Raw genomic sequence first — 22140 nt, forward strand, 5'->3', positions numbered from 1 at the left:
AATTATTGCAAAATTTTTTATCTTGTAAAAAATGGCTACAGAGAGTTTGGTGGTTCATGTCCGAAAATTACTTTTTAAAAAATATATGAAAAACCATAAAATAAAAAATAAAAAATTTTAAACAAAGTAGAGGTGAAGAAAATAACATAAGAAGAGCTCATACCTCTACTTGACGTTAAAAAAAAATATATATTGGGGTTTGCATTGCTTTTATAGTGTTCATGATTAACTTCGTAAATTTGGAAATAAATAATCCACATTTGAGTTTGAGTTTAAGTTGTACTTGTTAGAAAGATAGAGTTTCACTCCTTATTAAGTTTAGATTAAACAAAAATAATTTTATCCTATATTGTTGGGATTGCTTTTTATGGTAAAATCTCCATATTATTAAGGTAAAATCTCCATGACCCACCTTCTAATATCTTTGGGTTTTTATCCTATATTGTTAGGATTGCTTTTTATGTTGTGGGTTTTGTTCTAGAAGTAGTTTGTTGTGTTTGTTGGTACATTAAAAATCTTATTGGAGGTTTTTAATTTAATGGAGTGAAATGGATTTTGTTGTTTGGCAACTATGTGAGTTGAGTTTCTTAAGAAATCATTTGAGTTTTTGACTTTTATGGGAGATTAGGTTAATTTTAGAAAAAGGGTTTCCTTGCATTTTGAAATCTCTTTGGCATATGTGGTTGTGATTGTGGTGTTAAATATAAATTTGTGCAAGTAATATGAGCATGTGTCTTTTGCTTATCAAGTGTTTGACAAATTGCTTATATGAGTTACGAAATGGATTTTGTTGTTTGGCAACCATGTGAGTTGGGTTTCTTGAGAAATCATTTGACGAGAAGGACTGGAAAATTATAAGAGAAATGCATAAATAATCATCTCACTACTAAAACCTACTAATCATGTATAATATTTGTATGCTTTGGCATAGTAAAATTGTGATGTTTTTGGCTTACATAATTGGGTTTTTCTTTTGTCTTTATGTATGCCCATGCATGGAATGTTCAAAAAAAAGAAAAAGAAAAAAAGAAGCAAAGAACATGAAAAGCAAAAAGATTAAAATGCTTTTAATATATGCTCACTAAACTGGCTTAACTCATTTTTGAAATATAAAATTGGTTAGACTTGTTGTGTGTGTGTGTGTGTTTTTGGATTTATGGATGCTATGCTTATATGTTGAGATATGTTTTGAGAGCTTAATATGTTGATTGGATCTTTGGTTGAGTAGCTTGCTTGTTGCATTTATCTCTTTATGTTTTTCCTCCTTGAAAAAATCTTTTTCTTCAAGCTTGACAGCTCCTCGACAGATTCCTTTCTATCGAGCCCATCTTTCTCCTTTCTCTTAAATCCTTGATAGATTCTCGATCCATTGAAGATTTTTCCTGTGTTTTTTGCCAACTCGATAGTGTCTCGACAACTTCTAAATCCATCAAGATTTCTGAGTTTCTTCTCGATAGAATCTCGACAACTTCTCGATCCATCGAGATTTCTAGGTTCCTGCTTGACACATTCTCGACAGCTTCCTCAATCCATTGAGACAAATTTTCGTGCTCTTTGTCTACTCAATAGATTCTCAACAGATTCTCGATCCATTGAGACACTCTTTTTTTGCCGTTGACAAATCCCTGATAGCACCTCAACAAATTTATTTATGTCGAGATTTAAAGCTCAACAAATTCTCAATAGAAACCTCGATCCATCGAGATACGTTTTCTATTCAAAGGCGAAGCACGATTCAGATTTCATTTTTCTCACTCTTTCTCGATAGATCCACTTCTCTCTCGACCCAAACACTCTCCTCTCACTCTAGTCTGCACTCCTTTCAAGATTTTGGCCTAATCAAGCTTCAATCTTGTGGTATGATCTTCAAATCCTTCCTCTCTCTCATGCATTTCACGCATTAGACCTAGGTTTTGGGGTTTTTGCTTTTTTTGGGGGGTTTTTGAGATTTTTGTGAATATTGTGGGTTGGGGTATGTGAATCTGATCTTATATGACCATGCATTGCATCCTCATTGCATTATAACAATGTTTCATGCATATTTAGATGCGTGTGATTGATTATTGTTGTTGAGTGCTGTTAGGTTTTGATTGGGTGACTCCTATGATGCTTTTACATTCTCATGTCACATGTTCATGCATTTTTCATGCATACGTTCTTTTCTTTGTACTAAAAATGCATTTACATTATCTCTCTCTCTCTCTCTCTCTCTCTCTCTCTCTCTCTCTCTCTCTCTCTCTCAGATAGTTTGCCGTCATGGCACCTAAACAGCATAAATCTATTTTGGCTTGGAATCCTCATGGTTTTGGGTCTTCTTCTTCTTCTTTAATTCCTCTTGTATCCTCTCATATTTGGTTCCGTGATGAGAAGGCCTAAAAGGACTTCTTTGAGAACTTCTAGGCCCGTGGCGTTCATTCGGAATGCCAAGTCATTTTGTTGGATTTCTCCGACACTACGCTACCCGATGTCATTCGGACTTGGGGATGGGAATCTCTATGTGAGAGACCCGTGCATTATCCCCGTCGTGTTTATATAGGAATTCTACTCCAACATACACGACATTGATACTCTTGTGCCTTAGTTTGTCTCTACATTTAGAGGTACACGTATTGTAGTTACTCCGGATCTTATATTCGAGGTACTACACGTCCCTAGGGTAGCGCATCCTGACTACCTTGGCTGTGATTGTCTTAGGACTGTGTCCAAGGATGAGCTTATCTCTCTCTTCTGTGAGACTTCTTCTTCATGGGGTGGTAAACAAAACACTCTATGCTTGGGTTTTGCAAAAGGTCCGAGATTCCTTAATATGATGATGACATTCACTCTCATTCCACGGTCTCACTATAACTTCGTCACTAAGCCTTGTACTCGTTTTATTCTTTCTTTGATGGAAGATCTTACCATCGACTTTCCTTCTCACTTCATCACATCTATTATAGATGTGTATCAGGACACTGCTACCCGTGATAAGCTCATATTTCCTACAGCTATCATGCGGATCCTTTAGCACTTCTCCATTCCCATTCCTCTCTCTCATCTCTTCACCATCATGGATGCCATATGCACTGGTTCTGTTCGGCAGAGCGAGGCCCAACTTCGACCAAAGTGGCCACGAGTGGAGAAGATCGATCTTGCAGCTTTTGTTGTTCCACCCTCTTCGTCGGCTCCTTCTACCTCTGTAGCTGGTGTCACTCTTAATGCCATCATGGAGTAATTACAGCGAATGCATGCTGATTTTGGTGGTCATCTTGACTATCTCACTAATGAGATGTGTTAGATGAACACTATGGTAGGATGCATTGCACGCCAACAGGCTTGCATCAGCGGCTATGGACCTTTTCCCTTTCCTTCTCCAGAGCGTCTTGTAGTTTCTCCTTCTGAGGATGATGCTAACTCTTCCAGTGATGACAAGATGACGACCTCTCAATGACTTACCCTTTGTCATTTGTGACAAAAAGGTGGAGTAGTTTTGGGTTTGAGAGTAGTCTTGCACTTAGGGGGAGTGTATATAGCATTGAGGGATGTAGTGAGGTTTATGTGTACTTTTCCTTCTTTTAGTTACATTAGCCTCTTGTGCGTTGGCCTTATGACCATTTTATTACATACATTGTACTTTATTTTCATATATGATGATAATGTATATTTTTCTTCACCTACCTCTATATGTGTTGTTTATTTTCTATCTTTATACACGTGTTTCTTTATGTACGCAATCCTTATTTTTGTTTCACACATGATGCCTTGATGAGTTTTGCTTAAGTGTTTTAGAAAGATAGGTTGTGAAAGTCTATCATGTCATAAACTCTTTTCTTGCAAAGTTTTTCAAAAGTTTGTAGTAGGGATATATGTACTTTGTAATACAACAGGTGGTTATAAGTTTAGTGATTTAAGACTTCTCTCATGATTCATTTGTTTGTTGTGGTTTTGTAATGAATTGCAAAATGGGGAGATTGTTAGGAACATATTTTATGTAATTGGCTAATCATTTGAAAAAATGCACTTTACTTGTAATTAGGTAGATCTAAGATGGGTTGAAGACTTCAAGAAACATGTTGTTCAAGTAAAGTGTTAAAGCCATGAAGATCTGACCAAGAAACAAGTGAAAAAGTGTTGTTCATTAAACCTTGACAGCAATCTCGACAGAAAGACTTCTATCGAGATTTAAAGTCGAAGCTCGACAGAAGCTTGATTGAAGTTGAATTTGTCGAGATCTACGAAATTATAATTTTCAGATCTGATTTTTGGCCCTAGCTGACATGTATGTGTAGAGTTTCTTTTTTCATAACCCTATACATATATAAAGCTTATTTTAAATGTCGTTATACATTGAGAACACATGCAAAAAGTGCCCTAGTTCATTATTCTCTCTGAAGAAGCTACTGCATCTTTACGCCAAGGGTTTTGTGACTAAGGAGATTCCTGATCTTCATCATTAATGAATTGAAGAATTTTGCAGCCAACAATCTCTTCAAGTTGTTGGAGTTAGTTATGTATTGGGATCCGTGTACATTGGTTATTCACGTACTAGGATTCGTGCATTAAGGGAAAAATTACCGCTACAATACAAATCCAATTGATGATAGGGGTAAGGGTTCAACTGTAGGTTGGTATTTCAGGATAGGACAAAGGGTTTGGTAAGATTCCTTATACTTGTAATCGCTTGTGATTGATAATAGTGGATTCTTGGAAGTGGTGATCTTAAAATCACCTGCTGGGGTTTTGCCTTGGTGGGTTTCCCCATTTGTAAACAAATCACTTGTGTCAAATTTATTTTTTGATGCATTTATATAATTTGGTGATTTGTTTGTGCTGCCACACTATTGTATGTAATTGAACTTAATTAATTAATTTAGGTTATTAATTAATTAATAAGGGGTCAATTTATTTTAACCCAACAGTTATTAATAAGTATTTATTATGAAATAAATGATATTCTATCATTTAAAGATTTTATTAAAATATGAAATTTGATAATTATGATAGTCATAAATAAATATTTATTATGAATTTTGATAGTTTACTATTTAAATAATATAAATATATATATGAGTAATGCTAAAGACACAAACTATTTTACAATATTTTTACAAATTGTGTGTGTGTTCTACAGGATCTCATGCCAATATCCATAGGATTTCATGCCATATAAGGAAGATAGCAATGAACAAATAAACATGATTATTAATATTTATTGATAAGATTTCATGCCATATAAGGAAGATAGCAATTGATGAATAAACATTACTATGGATAACATAAGATTTCATGCTATGTAATTTATAAAGAAGAAAGTTTATAAATAACCAAGTGAATATGAAAAAAAAAAAAATTCATAAAAAAAGTGAATATGAAATAAAATAAAATTAACACATTTAATGATGATTCTAATTATTCAATAATATATTTAATAGGGATTGAAGCGATCCTTTAATAATAATAACACCTTTTATAGTGTATTATATTTGTTGTTTGAATGCCACTCTACTAACCCGCACTTAAAAAATAAAAAATAAAAAATAAAGACCAGCATTAATATATGAGATGAGTTCAAGTTACACCTGATGTAGATTCTCAAAAAAAAAAAAAAAGTTACACCTAACTCCAAAAAAGTTACACATTTTTTAGACCATTGATTTCTATGAAATTTAATGGTTAAAAATAGTCAACTACCACATCAGCAAAATTTATTTAAGGGTATTTTTTTTTCTCTCACCCTATTTATTACAACAATTGATTTCTCTCTCCTTATTTCTTTCTTTCTTTCTCCCACCCTTTTTATTACAACATGAGTACTTTTTTTTTTTCTCCAGATTAATCTGATATAATTTTCTTTTATTCTACCCTTCTTGTTATGGAGACTTGTGGCATAATATCACAGTGCTCATTCCTGTCACTTGTGTTGCATATAGCCATACGTACATATATATATATATATATATATATATATTTTTTTTTTTTTTGATGTTACTGGGATTTATTTAAAGCAAGGGGTAGGCGGGCTGGGGCATTGGTGCCATCATCTGAAACTTTTTCTAAAGATTTACTATCTCTAACATTGAATAGTTGTTGTGGGGGATAAAAGGATCAGGCCCAAATTAACGGGCCGAACACCCACGAGAGAACTGTTTCACATCCGAAGAGAAGGATGAGTAGAATGCAAGGTCTAGACTGGAGCGGAATCCTCTGGGTAGAGGATCATTGCTTTCCGAGGAGGATGTCTCCAGTCCGAGGAGGACATCTCCTGTCCGAGAAGGAAGTTTTACCCTGGTATGATAGCGGAGACTAATTGAGCCGGAGAAAGGCCTAGTTGATCGTCCGAGGAGCCCACCTGATCAAGATAAGCTCAAAGCACACTCAAAAACGATAAGGGTGAAGAAATATCTGAGGGAAAGGCTGCTGCCACCGTATTCAATGCATTGCAACAGCTTTTCTGGCCGCATTTATGTGGAGAAGACACCTGAACAGTGTTTCATGACCTACCGCCACTCACACAGAGATGAAAAGCAGCTGCCTGACGTGACAGGTACTTGAGCACGTCCACGGATGGGGAGCACGTGGACGGTAGGGATGAGAGTGAGAGTGGCTATATAATAGAGGGTGAGGGTATGAAACGAGGCATGGAATGTGGGCGAAGCTGATCAAGAAATAAGAAAAGAAGTGATAATCTCTTGCGGAAAAACTCCCTTGTCCACTCTAGTTCTTCAACCCATACTCTACAAATTAATTGTCTTTGGTTTACGTAGAGAAACGAGACCCTACAGTTGTCATTCAAGACTTTGAAAAATCTGATTAAGATGTCAAAATTCTAAGCAGTGGGTTAATGAATAAAAAAGCAAATTATTGATGATGTCATGATTTTACAATTAGAGTAATATAACCACAATCCAGGAGCAATATATTTCTTTTTTCTTTTTTTTATTTGAGAAAAGGAGCAATATATTTCAGCTACTCTGTTTATGAAGTATTTCCTTCCACAAATTATGCTATAAAAGAAACTGCAACTTCTACTTTTGTTGGTCTTGACAAAATCTATTTCCCCTCTATTTTGTTGAAAAATGCTTTTAAATTTATCACTACAAGACAAAATATATTTCCACTTTATTTTGTTGAAGATGCTTTTAAATTTATCACGGCAAGGTAAAATAAAAATAAGAATTATGCATAGTGAACTGCATTCACATATTGCGTATATTGTCAAAAAATTTTCTCACGTGGACAACATGAATAAATAAATAAGGAGAGAGAAATCAATGGTTGTAATAAATAAGGTGAGAGAAAAAAATCCTAAAATAAATTTTGCTGATGTAGTAATTGACTATTTTTAACTATTAGATCTTATAAAAATCAATGGTGTTAAAAATGTGTAATTTCTTTAGTTAGATTATCTTTTAATATATATATTTCAATATTTTTGTCATGTTAATAATTGTTAAAGTTTATGAAACATATAAGTTAAACAAACAAAACTTTTTTTTTTTCCTGAATTAAAGCACAACATTGCCTAAAAGAAGAAGACTTAAAAAAAAAACTAAATATAAATAAATAAGTTAATTTCTTTTAGATAATTAATTTTTTTTGGATGAGAAAGAACTATTAAATAAGTTAAAAAGTTAAAAGCAGAGGTGGTGGGAAAAAGCTGACTACTAGTGAATTGAAATATAAAAAGTGTAGTACTTGCTGCCATATTTGGAAGATAAAAATAGTAAAAAAATAAAAATGATAAAACTTTGTTTTTTCCATAAATGTATAAAATAAATAGCTCCACCATCTTTTCATAAAGAAAAGCAGAGAGAATATAAAAGAAAAGCTGAGTCCAGTCAGTGCGGTACTCCACTCCAGTACTTGCATTCTTAAATATTTTTTATTACTTTGAAGTTTAGCGAGGCCAAGGACAGTCCATGGATTCGACTCTGAAATTTAAAGTCACAGATGCACGGAGTCACGGAGACAAAGAACTGGTTGGAGTTGGTGCCTTGGCTATGGCTTCTGAGAAGAACCAGAAACTGCCCGTATCCGATCCCTTGCTCAGTGATGAGACTCACAAGAAAGCCTCTGCCATAACCACAAAAGGAGCTCAAGCGGCTATCTCTTACATGCTCACTGCAGGTTTTTTTTTTTTTGGTTTTACTTTCCTATCCGTTTTCACTTTCTGCATTATTTTGTTATGGATATTTTCAATGTTTCTCATTTTTTGTTTGGTGAATTATCTGTTCCTTAATTTGATAGTTATGAGTGAAACTTTGGGAAAATGGTTGAGTGAGGATTAAACGTTGATTAAGATTACTAGAATTTTGTTGTTTGTATTTCCTCACAAAATGGTTTAAAGAGAGGAAAAAAAAGAAAAAAAAGAGGAGCTTACTAGAAGCACAAAATTTAGCTACAACTTGGTTCTTGCTTGTAGCTATTGGTTACAACTTGGGATTGCACGTTGTTTATGTCCTTAACATGCATGTCAAAATTTATACCAAATAGTTGTTATTTATTATTTGATCTATAAACTTTTATTTTTTATGCATAATTTTATACTGCAAAAACTTGAAATTTAGATATTTGATTGATGACATAGATATTGATTTTGAGTGAATTTATCAAGGTATTAGAGTAGGTAGTCTTGAGTGAGTATGATCCAATCTTTTCCATGTTAAAAAATAAAAAATTCTACATGTTGGGTCTCACTCATTGAAGCATGGACAAGGACACGAGGACACGTTAAGTCTTAAAAAATTACGACACAACATGGTGCGGGGATACCGCAATTAATTAATTAATACTTTTAGGTATATTTCATTTATTTAAAGGCATATTTTATATTTATTTATATGTTTTCAAAATAATAATAACTATCAAACACTTTAAAAACATATCTAAAATTAAAGAAATTCTTTTTCAATAAAAAGAAAACAGATTTTTTTTTCTCCCAACATAATGAGGACATGCATGCAGAAGTGTTCATGGCATGTTTGACATTAAATTGCATTGCACATGGACACACGGGTGTTTTGAAGTGTCTGTGCTTCTTAGGTCTCACTAATTGAGAAGAGTTTGGACCCACACGTGATTAGGAGTGTTAAAATAATAGTACCATTTCATAATAAGTTTAACTTTTGGGACTGGTGAATCTAGTGAGTTATCAAAGACAGTATGGTAAATGGTGAGAAATAACTTCATACCTAGTAGTAGATACATTGGTGCAATTAAGGACACAAAATAATTGATGGTGCAAATTAACAAGAGGAGTGACAACCAATGTTTCAAAATGAGTATGATACGAACAGAATATATGAAACTGAAATTTTACTAGGACTAGAGACTAATGGTGATAATTAAAGGCCCAGAAAACACTGAGTTGGTCATCACTGTTTTATTCAAGCAACAATTGATAAGGAGTATGAGATGATATTCATAGATTAGGATGAAATGGAGAAGTGTCTTTGGAGACCAATAGAATAAATCAACATTGTAGCTGTAAAAATGCTAGGCTGCATAAAGAACCCAGTTAAAGTTGTAGTCCTTAATAAATTGTACCATGGAAAGGTATTTCGATCAATGAAACAGGAATCTTGATATTGAATAGTGTTAGTAGTTTTGGTTGTTTGCAATTTGGATGGCTTTGATAACCTGTTATCAGAACAGGTAGTTTTATTAACAAGTCCCTTATATGGGTTTTACTTTCAATTTCAGTTTTAGAATATATACATATATGTGTGTGTATCTGCATGTAAATACAAACACACATATGCCTGGATTAAAGATTATTCAGTGTGTTAGTTGTAAGGACTTTTTAATTAATAAGGATACAAAAAGGGAGGAAACAAAATTAATGCATTTATAATTTATATCTAATTACTGTAAAGCTCATTATTTTTATCTTTTTGTACTTTGTCATCACCAATGGGGTTTCCATTATTGCTGTTTAAGTGACTATGATCATGCTTTGTCCTCCATCCTGCAGTTCTCTTGGTATTGTTCAACAAAGCAGCCCTTTCATCATACAATTTCCCATGTGTAAATGTCATCACTCTTTTTCAGGTAGTTCATTTGCTAAGTTCGTCTCACCAACTATGCAATATATCCTTGAATTGTAACCATTTAGTTGTGTTTGCTAACAATATTCTGCAATTCTACTGAAATACTTAGCACTAACTTTTAAATTATTATCATAGTTGAATTCAAGTTCAACAATTGTCGTCCTTTTTTTGTTGTTGCAATTATATTCGTGTCCTTGTGCAACACAAATGTGTCATTAAAGTTTCATTATGTTAATTTATGCTGGCCTGACATATTGATGCTTATTTAGAAACTATTGGTTGAAAGTTCCTTTTGATTTTTACTAACCTAATTGGGGCATTTTGGATCTCATGGTTGTGTTAGATGCTATGTTCATGTTCGTTTCTCTATGCAATGAAATTATGGAAGATCATTTCTTTCACAACGGATGAACCACAAAACGCTACTAAAAACCCAGCAACCCTTGTACCGTTTAGGACACTGGTTCACACTCTTCCTCTTGCATTTTCGTATTTGCTTTACATGGTATGTATACAATGGCATATTATAGTTAAACATTTCTTTCCCTGGGTAGAAAGTGTAATATTCTAAAGAATGCCCATTTCTCTCTTTTGGTAAAAGTTGGTCTCGATGGAATCTGTTCGGGGCATAAGTGTTCCGATGTACACCACCCTCAGGCGGACTACTGTGGCTTTTACGATGATTGTGGAGTATGTTTTGACTGGGAAGAAGCATTCACCTTCTATTGTTGCCTGGTATGCAACCCTTTGGTATAGTTACTTTCATTGAATGACTGTCATTGATATTATTCGAAGTAGGAAAATGGTTGAATCTGTTTCAAACTCAATACATGTATACATGGGGCATGTGCATGCAGGCTAGGTATTAACGTGCAATTGGGTTCAAGTAAAGTGTTTATAACCAAGAGTGCCTGCCAAATGAATGAATATGACTATAAACATTATAATATATTGAGCAAATGAAAGTAATTGGGCAAAAATATTAAGATATAATTAAATTTTTTTTAAGAAAAAAATATTGGTTAGCTACACAGCTGTTGGGTTTTGAATCCATGACCTCACTTTCCACCTTGCTCTTACAAGGGAATGAGCTATTGAGTAGGGAGATGGAGGGAGAGGAGAGGGGAAGGTAGCCATAATATACTAAAAGACCAACTATTCGTTTGAATAATGGGGTTTTGAGTTAAACTGAATTGTTGGGTGTTCCCGAGTGATTTATCTTTCATATCATATTAAATGGTTGTTAACATTTTGACTTTGGCTGATCTTCGGTCTGAGCTGTATGAATCAGAATCTCATCTTGGAGGCCAAACCCCAGTTCAGCAGTTTTGGCTCTCCTCATGGTGAGTAAATAGTATTGGTCGGTCTTGATCTTTACATTTGCATTAGCCATATGTTGGACTTCTTAAATTGGTTGTGACACAATTTCCCAGAGGTGGATTTTGCACTGGATAAATATGTTGGAAGCTTCTGAACTTTTATTTAGTTATAAATACCTTTTTACATTCCAAAACGAACAAGATTTTATATGTTCTTGTTATTGATACTTCTAGGTTTGTTTCAGTAATGTTGTTAGGCACGTTTGAATTATTTTAGGTCTTGGAAAAAATGAAGTTGATTTTGTAAATCATGGAAAAAAGGGTATCATTTTCTATACAAGGTTACGAGTGATAACCAAATGACAGAATATATTATATATGTTAGTATTATCATGCAATTCATGTTTGTTATACCTGTTTTAATTGAATAAATCCAAGGATTTCATCAGTGTGGGGATAATTTTACTTGGTGCCTTTGTTGCCGGAGCTCGGGACTTGTCATTTGATGCCTATGCTTATGCTGTTGTTTTCATAGCAAACATCTGTACAGCAGTATATCTTGCTTCTATAGCTCATATTGGTAATATATTCAATCTAACGTCTTCTCATTGCTCATTTATGTTGTGGTTGGGCATTTCCTTTTATAATTCACTTTATCCTCAATCTTTCAGGTAAATCCAGTGGCCTGAATACCTTTGGTCTTATGTGGTGTAATGGTATGATAAGGGGTTTAACCCACTTGCATGACCTTTAGCTCCATTTGTTGTAAAAAATAAATTGAGCTTGTCAGAACCCGGTATGAAAATTTAGTTGCTTGATTTCTGCAGGAATAATATGTGCACCAATCTTGCTGTTCTGGACATTAATCAGAGGGGACCTACAAGTGACACTGAACTTTCCTTATTTATTCTTCCCTGGTTTTCAGGTGCTTGTTGTTCACTTAAAAGTTTCCTAGTGAATGCTTGATGGCATTATTATGGTAAAATGCCATTACTTTGTTTGCTATTGGCTGGAGTTCCCTCCCTCACTTTCTCTGCTTGTTCTATTGGTTGTTATGATTTTCCTTTCTTAATACTGTTGCTTTTCTTTACTTATGTCATTTGGCTGGCAGCTGCTTCTTTTCTTAATTATTCTTACTCTCAAGTCTTCTGTCCTACCTATTTTGCTTCCTGAGATTTAGTTATTCAGCAACAAAAGTGTTGTTATAACAACTGCTAACCTGAGTGTTAATTCTGCCAATTAGTTTTAGCAATGACAACAGTACTCCATCTGTTTGTGCGTTACTAGCTCATCTACTATTAAAATATAGTCTTGTAAATACCCCCTAGTGGCCTATGCAGGGGATTTTGTTATTATCTGTCTGTTTTGGATTTCTACTACCATTGATTAGCCTTCAACTTCCACCAAATCAATGCACTTGTCGTTACTTTTTAATTTCTCAGCAGTATTATCAGAACAATCCCCAAGGGCATCTACACATATTTGCTTCTCTGTTTATGAATAGATTAATGTAGTGCAAAAATAGTCTATGTTTATTTTTCATTTGAAGCATGGCATTTGAATAATTTTGATATCCTCATCTTGAATAAATATTCTTAGTAGTCTATACATTAATAACTTAATCAAGATCTTGACTTTGATGAGGTGTTACTTTAAGTGCTGGTATGATATCACCCCATACTCTAGATTGACATTTCTTAGATGACACTGTTCTGATGTTAATTGCATCCCCTTGAACTCCTTTCTTGGAAAGAACACATCAATGTCTAGTCAGATAGCATTATGTAGTTCCTCTTAAACTATCTAGACTATAACTTCAGTGCACAAAGTCATATTGGTTCCATGAAGACCTAATTTCTTATTTTTATATATGCTCTATCTGCCTCTTTCACACTTTAGTCAGATACCAATGCAGACTTTAGTAACCCCAGAGCACTATACGAGTGCCATAGCATCAATGAATGATTTTTGGTCTGATTTCAAAATTTCTGCATTGGAATTTTGCAGGTTGTGATTCTTCTTTCCTGTATTTTGGCTTTCTTGATAAACTATTGTGTATTTTTGAATACAACTCTCAATTCAGCTCTCACTCAGACAATTTGTGGTAATTTGAAGGTATGTAATGTCTGTTTCCAACTTCATGTTACCCTTTAAACAAGCAGACATGAGCTCTCTTAATCTTGATGTTATTATGTTAACATTACTGCTCTTTTCTTGGAAATTGGTGCAATACTATTGATTTTTGACCAAGTCTTTGGCTACCTTGTGATTGTTTCATTTTAAACATGAAGTCAACTGCTCAGATAATTATAACTGTTTGATCGACAAACCTCTTTGACATCTTGTCATTCTTAATCTAAATTTATTTCGCAAATTCTGAGTTGAAGTAAATAATTGTCTAGAATTTAAATTAGTATCATGAATATCTAATTTATGTTCGCCAGCCATATGCTCTTGGTCAATAAAGTACATGCCCTCATGGGTCCCAAATGCCACAGACTAGATGAGCCTGACTCTATCAGTTGGACCGTCTGATACAAGAAATTGCTTAGGGGGGCCCAACACATATGGCACACATTAGATCAGATTTGTATTTTAGGCCCTATTTTGGTTTCCAGAACATTCAATAGCTTCATGGAAACAAATCACAAGCATTTTGGTTGATGTGCTCCTGTAGCTGTTGGTTCAATTTGTTGCTTTAGAACCCATAATGACTCAGTAATATTGATAGTATTATTAAGTTTTTTTATTTTAATATAATAGCAAAATATTTCTGCAAACTAAATTTCTGGTTTTATGAATTACATTAATGGTTATAGCCTATAGGGTCATTATTGTCCTTGGCTTGCAAACCTCTGGGGCATATCCTAAATATTTGTCAATTTTTGTGCCCTTGCCACAGCTCTTCGTGATGCTTATTTTGTTGACTCTAATTCTGCTGTTACCTGTTATAGGATCTTCTTACTATTGGGCTTGGCTGGGTACTATTTGGCGGGCTTCCATTTGATTTTGTGAGCATAAACTTCAACTATTTTTTTTTGGTCTCACAGTGCCCTTAACATATGCCATTCTCAATCTTATTTTCTCATGTTGAATTTGTCACTTTTGCTGCCAGTTCAATGTTCTTGGCCAGTCACTTGGTTTTCTTGGATCCTGTTTATATGCGTATTATAAACTCCAAGGAAAATAAGTATATTAAGCTGCTGCATGAAAGTTTTCCCTTTTAATGGAGGTAAATTGCTCAATGGCTCAGTGTTTCTGCTCAGCTGCAAATTTTGATATAATAATAAAAAGGTTCCTATAGAGCATGATGAAACATATAAAAATTTCATTTGCATTAATGGGTTCCTGTTTGAATTTTCAAGAGAAACAACAGGGGCCTTTTTTGGGTGTTATCTCCTTACAGGGGATTGGCAGATTAAAATGGCATTTGAATTCATTTTCCATTTTCTGATTTGATTAATTGAGATTCAGAGAAAACTTTAAAAATATTGGAAGTGGCAAAGCTTTCAGGTTCTATTCATTTTAGAAATCAGTTCTAGATGGCAATTCTTGATCTTACTGAAATTTGAAATTCTATTTTCCATTCTGCAAACTTGATCTCATTTGTGATTAACCTGTTCAGCCCAACGTTTTGATAGTTTTTTTCTAGTACTGAGTTAAACCCTTGAGCCACCCCTCCTATTTAAAATTAAATGTACACTGCCTCCCATTCAAATATGCATGTGCACTGCTATATTACAAATAATTTTGGTGAGTTTACTTTGACTCTGTGATTTTTGTTTGTAACTGACACTTGTTTCAAATTTCACATACTAGATTTCTTCCTCCCAATGAGAGTCAAATGAAGCAACTATCTTATTTGACAAAATTATCAACTAGATTGGAATTGTTGGAAGATTTTGGAGTCGTATTTCAAGGCGCAATCTACATTTTAGATTAAAGAAAAGAGGGTAGGATTAGGTTGATATGAACAAAACTTCCCAACTTGTCTTTATTAGTGAAATGAAATTGAAAAATCCAGCCCTTTCCTTTCTTCTTTTTAATTATTATTGTTGAAAATTACGGTCCTCCCTCTGTAATGTGTAGGAATTTGGTAAATATTTTACTCCAGGTATTAATGTGCCCTTTACCCACATGGCTGGGAAAGGGTCGGCTGAAAATAAAATCTGAAGATTCTAGCACATAAATGATTTAGACAAGACGAGAACTTTGAGAGGGTGAGAATGTGATTATGGCAATGGTAATCATAATGTATAATTATTTGATGGGATAAAAAGATCTATGGGGGAAAAAAAGAAGAGGACACTGGCAGTATGATTGTGGACATGCTTGCAATGGGTCGTGTGAAATGAATGAGATCTGAAATGCGCGATATGATATGAACGAATATGCATAATTAGGCTATTGTCTTGCATTACAGCTTTGAGCAAGAATTCACTCAGCTTTATTATAAGTCATTTTCCTTTACACCAAATGTCGGTAATGGGTGTTTTTGAAGCTGTTATTCCTCACCTATTTTTATGTGATAAAATTTGTAGTAATTAACTTTAGCATATTTCTTTTACTTTATGGTTTGTTGTGGTATGTAAGCACACGCTGCCTAAAGCTCCAGACATTATGATGTTATTCAACAAAGGGAAATGGACTGGAATCTGATCTTTCAGTTAAGTTAGGTTCTGCCAAGTGACAGAGGACAGTTCAGGGGAAGTTTGTGTCCCCTTTACCCCCATAAGGTTTTACGTATAGTAATTGGTGAACCTATGTACCACTAACACTTGTGGTCTGTGGCCTAGTGGATTTATTTTCTTGGTCTGGCATTATTGGTTCAACCTGTCAAAAAGTGAAAAGCTTCTTCCATTTCACTCATTACTGAGAAAATATATTGGGAGTTACTAGGAGGCAAGCCTACTGCATGTGTGAGCAGAGAAGTCTCACACATACAAACACATACAAACACAGGGCATAATAGTAATGACAGAGAAAGAGAGAGAGAAACTGGAGTTTGTGAAGAGAGTGTCTTTCTTGTCTCCACAAGCAGACAAGTGAGTTTGGCCTAAATGCCATGCATGGTTGAAACATACCTTCACCCCTAAAAAAAAGTTTAAAATATCTTACATTTTATTCACCCTCATTTCATGCCAAAATGTGTGTGAGAAAAGAGAGATTGCAACCCCACCAACCCAAATTTCCAAGATGGTGTCTATTATTTGTCGAACAATGAGGGGAAAAAAAAGTTAACAAAAGTAAAATTTCAAGTTCCGGACAGCAATAACAATATTCAATCTAATTAAACAAAGGAGGAACATACGGGCCAAAGAAGAAAAAAATAAAAATAAAGGAGGAAGTCAATTAATAAAGTGATTCAAATATTCCCTTGAATTAGAGTAACACTTAAGAAAGTGTGTTCACTTTTTAAATTAAAGAAAAGGCCAATATGGCCCGCAAAAGTTTTCTTAAAATCTCAGTTATGAGTAGAAACATGGGTGTCTTTATGTCCACCTCTTCAATCAAGTCTCTCAAAGACCAAGCCAGCAGCAACCGGGCCTTGGAACTCATATATTTACACACTATGCAAATTTCTACTGCAACAACACACATGGGATGGAGGGACAATGTTATAATTAGAGGTAAAGCAAGCAAAGCAGGCACCAACACAGAAAGCCAAAGAAGTATAGTATAGAGCTAGCTAGCTAAAGCTTTAGCTTAGCTTTTGACCTCCTCTCAGTCTATTAGTCTAAATTGGGAGAGAAAAAGTCCTAGGATCTGGTGTGTAAAGAAGAATAAGAAGTGCAATGGTTTAAGGCGTGAAGGAATCTGTTTATTTGGGTAGTGGCACGCGAACTTATCGCCTCAAATCATGAGTGAGAGAGAGAAAGAAATAGACTCAGCAGATTAATTTTTTTAAGCCCTTTTATTAAAAGTTTCTTTTGCACTTCCCAAAATCTCCAAAGAGAATAATAAGTGGGTGGCTTTTTTTATTTTATTTTATATATAAAAAAAAAATGAAAGAAAGAATAGAGAGTGAAGGGAAAAGGGTAAGCAAAACCCAAGGAAAGTGTCTCCTAATGCAGGCCCAAGGCAGAACTCCTTTAGCGCCGGTGTCCCCGCTTTGGGTTGTTGGCTATTTTGCCCATTTGCTTAGTGCTAAAATGTGTGTGTGTGTCTTAAAGCTATCAACTTTGTACGTACCCTTCTTCCATTCCCAAACTTCTTTCCAGACAAAATCCCCTTCGCTGACATTCTGCACTCATGTTCCCAAGATTCTTTTCTCTCTCCCTCTCTCTCTCTCTCTCTCTCTCACACATACTATTTGACCATCTTTAATTTGCTTCTACACTTTTAGTCTTCTAGTACTATACGTATTGATTGTTAAATGTTACTAATATCTACAACTTGTTTGGGCAGCATGGAAAAATAAGAACAAATTTAGGTTAACAACATATACACGGCGTGGGGGGTGTATTACGCCCTCAAAAACCTACTATTTTGTCCTACACTAGAAGGCATATTTTTGATGCTTTAGTTTAGACTAGGATAATTACTTTGTGTACCATGCAAGCAAAGATTGAAAATCAACGACTTTGTTTACCTAAATAGCATACTTTCAAGTGTTAGATAAATTATGGTTTCATTTTAGATACGATATTAAAAGCGTGGATGGCAATTTGTTTGACAAGTGTGCTGATACAAGGCACACATATAAGCCAACTATGTTATTCTCTGTAGCATAGATGCAAGGCATGATATAATTAAAAAGGTGAGAGGATGGGTTAAAATAACAATAGAAAAAGGCTAGAGGTACAATCAAAAGGAGTTGTTTGGGGTTTTTTTGGTGGAGAATATTTCAGGTGCATGCGCAAGAAGGTGGAGTTTGATTTTATTGAGTACAAACTAAGCATGACAAACCCTAAAGTAAGTGATGCTCCCTCTTGACATCATTCCACTCACCACCTTCACCTTCCCATCCCGAGGCACAACCTAGCTCACCAGTATACATTCTCTGCCTCTCCACCCCTTCCTCTCCACATTCCACTCTTACCTTTCCTCTCTCTCTGTTTCTGTCTCTCTCTCTCAATGTATTTCTTCATAACCATGACTCCACGATCACTCTTAGCTACACTTTTTCTATCAAAATATAGTTGTTTGTTTAGTTTAACATGCATGCATTGATAATGGTCATTCTATTTTTGCTTATATATCACACATTTAAGCTCTTTTTTTTTTCTTTTTTTTTAAACCCTAACTTCTAGGTTCCTAGTTGAAACACTTCATTTCAATCAATATCATTAGTACTGTTGTAGAAACATTCAGTGATTCATGACTAGTAGTACAACTATTATTTAAATAGTTCACCATGGATATAGATAAAAAATAAATATAAAAATCTAAGTGGTTTTTTAGTCTTACTATTGTTTCATATCTTTAGTAACTTCAACCTACATGTAACGCATATGTGCGTCAAATCATCTCTTCCTTACGCGCTTTTCATCTTCCTATCCCTCGCTTGATTTATGGAAATACAAATACGATTGTAAGACCCCACTTGGGATATAGTATTATATTATAGAACTATAAAACTTTTTATCTGTTAGTAAATTTTCCACTAATTTTCTATTTTTAGCATACTTGTTAATTAAAGCTAAAAAAATTTACAAATGCAATAAAAATGCATTGATAATGACTGGATTCGCAAAATATAGATCATGATTTGCAGATCCCACTTCACCAATAATTACGTATACCATCTACAACCACTATCTCCACCTGTTCCACCAGGTAGCCTCTTTTCCCCTACAATGGGTACCCAAAATTATCATATTATTGCCTTTGGTGGAAAATGGGACCATAACTGTTATTATTTAGTCAAGCACCTTTTTTCCTTTCTGGTTGGTAATCGGTACCAGGCCCTGCAAGATATTGAAAGCCAAAAAGGTCACTGTACACTCTTCAGTCCTCCACATGTGCAGGCTTGAGTTTCGTCATCTGTTTCCTGTAGCATTCATATATGGTGGAGGAACTTTTGCTTTTTTATATATGCTTTTCTTTATAGTATATAAGAGGGGAAGTTGATGGTTGATTGGGAAGCAAGGAAAGCGATGTTGGTGAGGTTCAATCCGATGACGGATTTACGTGTGAAAGTGTCGTAAAAGACGATCTCAGATTGAGCCGCGCCAATATCACTTTCTGTATGAGTTTTTTCATTTGCTTTCCCACTCAACAACTCAGTTTCTCTTGAACACATGTTTTAACTGATATCCAGTTTTTTACTTTTTGCATGATGTTGCATGTTTTGTCTTTATAATCGGACCAAAATATTTATGCTTCTAGTTTTATCCCTTATATATATATATATATTTACATACATGCCACAATTTTATGTATGTCAATTGCATTAATATATGTAATATCTCTCTTCTTAAAGTATTTGTTTTTATCTAGAGTATTCAGGTTAATTTGAGGGTATCCCACAATATAGTGAACGTGGTTGATATAACATTGAGTTGAACTCTTCTTCTTCTTCTTTTATTTTATTTTTTTAAAATTTTGCTAGGTAAATAGGGGGAGGGTGCTGAATGCTGATGATGAGGTTCGAAACCTAGTGCCCAAACATCACTAAAGGTACTGGAATCAGTGGTGTATTCTTGAACTCTAACTTACATATATATTGGTTTAATATTTTTAAATAAGATGGGATCCTACTATGTGCATCTAGTTCTTTGGCAAAAAAGTTCTTTCCTAAAGAACTTTCTAAACTTTTTCACTCACTGACTTCCTTTTTCCATTTATCCCTACAGCATATATTGCCTTTTCTACTTTAGAGACACATGTATGGGACACACTCCGAATAAGTTTCTAAAAGTAGAAATCTCATCTCTCTCTCTCTCTCTCTCTCTCTCTCTCTCTCTCTCTCTCTCTAAAGCATGGCTTTAAAATTCTTAAATATGGTTGGAATTTTTTTAGTATGCATGAGTCTTAACTAATTAAACTCTTATTCTTTTGAGTGAATGTACTTTTTGTACAATATCAATCCAATAAGAGACTATTTAAATTATATATCTACATAAGTAAAATCACTCCATTGTTCAACATAACATTTGAAGGTGTGGAACGTAAGGCAAGAGTTTATAGTTGCTAGTAGAAGTGGGGAGCTGGGTTTTTTTTTTGATAAACTGTATGAGTTGTTCATTTGATGTTATTATATGCTTGACTATTCATGATACATTGCATATATGGAATTAATTAATTATTTACCTAGATTTAATAATTGAACAAATAATTAATGAGAATTGATATATAGTAAGCCGTATTATAGGTAGGGATGGCAATGGGGCGGGGCGGGTCTGAAGGATGGGATCTTCGCTCCTGTCCCACATAGTTTTGTCTTACCCCTTCCTCGCCTTGCCCCATATGACAGGAAAAAATTTCTTGCCTATCCCCATCCCTTGGGGCCCGTGAAAACCCGCCCTACCCTATAAAATTTTACTTTTTGTTGATTTGCCTACAACTATTACAATTTTTTTTAATAAAACTTGTTTCGTTAATAAAAATATACTTGAAATTACAAATAAATTTATCCCATTAAATCAAACTAATTTTTAGCAAAAATTGAATAATATTATTAAAGTATTTAACAAAACAATATCCCAACAAAAACAAAAATCTTATAATACAAAATCAATGATTCAATAATATATAAATTTGTTTATAATAAAGAAAAAAGAAAATGTTAAAATTGGTACCTTATTTCCAACCTTGCTAGAGAGAAAAAAAAAAAAAAAAAAAGAGACAAAAAGCCTTGTTAGGTAGGCGGGGCGGGTCTGAAGGATGAGATCTTCGCTCCTGTCCCACATAGTTTTGTCTTACCTCTTCCTCGCCTTGCCCCATATGACGGGAAAAATTTTCTTGCCCATCCCCACCCCTTGGGGCCTGTGAAAACCCGCCCTACTCTATAAAATTTTACTTTTTGTTGATTTGCCTACAACTATTACAATTTTTTTTAATAAAACTTGTTTCGTTAATAAAAATATACTTGAAATTATAAATAAATTTATCCCATCAAATCAAACTAATTTTTAGCAAAAATTGAATAATATTTTTAAAGTATTTAACAAAACAATATCCCAACAAAAACAAAAATCTTATAATACAAAATCAATGATTCAATAATATATAAATTTGTTTATAATAAAGAAAAAAGAAAATGTTAAAATTGGTACCTTATTTCCAACATTGCTAGAGAAAAAAAAAAAAAAAAAAAGAGACAAAAAGCCTTGTTAGGTAGACTAAAATAAGTTAGTGATATGTTTGTTGATTTTTATAGAGAAAATGTTTGGCACTAAACATTTTTGGAGCCTTAGACTTCAACCCTTAATAAGAAGATGATATGTGTTCTTGTCATGTGAAAAATACATAACTCACTTGATTAGTTTGGTTTAGTATAATTAAGTGAGCCATGTACATTGCACATGATAAAAACACTTATAGTTTTTCTATATTGTAAGTTGAAACTTAAGGCTCCAAACTTGTTTGGAACCAAACTAATTTATCTTTCTTATAGACACCTTAGGTGATCATGTGTGTGGATCTTACTACTACCTACAAATTGAAAAGACAAAATTTCATGGATATGGGTCTGAGATTTCACTCTGGACTATGGAGTCTTTTTTTTTTTTTTTGTTTTTCTTTCCTTCCTTATCTTCTTTCTTCCATCCACTTAACAAAAGCCTTAACCCAATAGAAGAGGACTAGGTGAGGAGTGCTAATTTCCCATTTAACCGATCTCTAACTAC

General features: G+C 34.1%; 1 protein-coding gene and 1 long non-coding RNA gene across 3 annotated transcripts; both read left to right on the top strand.

The window, feature by feature from the left end:
* Positions 1-7782: 7782 nt before the first annotated feature.
* Positions 7783-15483, top strand: LOC111988516 (UDP-N-acetylglucosamine transporter UGNT1). 2 transcript variants are annotated; one of them, XM_024020313.2, is made up of 11 exons: positions 7783-8106; positions 9953-10029; positions 10372-10533; positions 10630-10763; positions 11797-11927; positions 12019-12063; positions 12175-12272; positions 13355-13462; positions 14302-14358; positions 14463-14579; positions 15167-15483. In XM_024020313.2, exons 1-10 carry the CDS (start codon positions 7899-7901, stop codon positions 14535-14537), a joined length of 1095 nt encoding a protein of 364 aa, XP_023876081.2. In that variant the 5' UTR covers positions 7783-7898; the 3' UTR covers positions 14538-14579; positions 15167-15483. The 2 variants fall into 2 exon arrangements, with proteins under 2 accessions (XP_023876081.2, XP_065616701.1); XM_065760629.1 differs by having other exon boundaries at positions 15437-15483.
* Positions 15484-18067: 2584 nt separating this feature from the next.
* On the top strand, positions 18068-20506 carry LOC136062041 (uncharacterized). The gene is made up of 3 exons (XR_010623871.1): positions 18068-18262; positions 19902-19969; positions 20452-20506. It is a non-coding gene; the product is annotated as an uncharacterized LOC136062041 (long non-coding RNA).
* Positions 20507-22140: the final 1634 nt, after the last annotated feature.

Source organism: Quercus suber, unplaced genomic scaffold, assembly GCF_002906115.3.
Source record: "Quercus suber isolate HL8 unplaced genomic scaffold, Cork oak 2.0 scaffold_375, whole genome shotgun sequence".
Lineage (NCBI taxonomy): Eukaryota > Viridiplantae > Streptophyta > Magnoliopsida > Fagales > Fagaceae > Quercus > Quercus suber.

Coding starts and splice junctions, on each gene's coding strand:
- LOC111988516 (XM_024020313.2), top strand. CDS start 7,899: ATGGATTCGACTCTGAAATTTAAAGTCACAGATGCACGGAGTCACGGA. Junction 8,107..9,952: donor CTCTTACATGCTCACTGCAG/GTTTTTTTTTTT, acceptor TCCATCCTGCAG/TTCTCTTGGTATTGTTCAAC. Junction 12,064..12,174: donor TGGTCTTATGTGGTGTAATG/GTATGATAAGGG, acceptor TGATTTCTGCAG/GAATAATATGTGCACCAATC.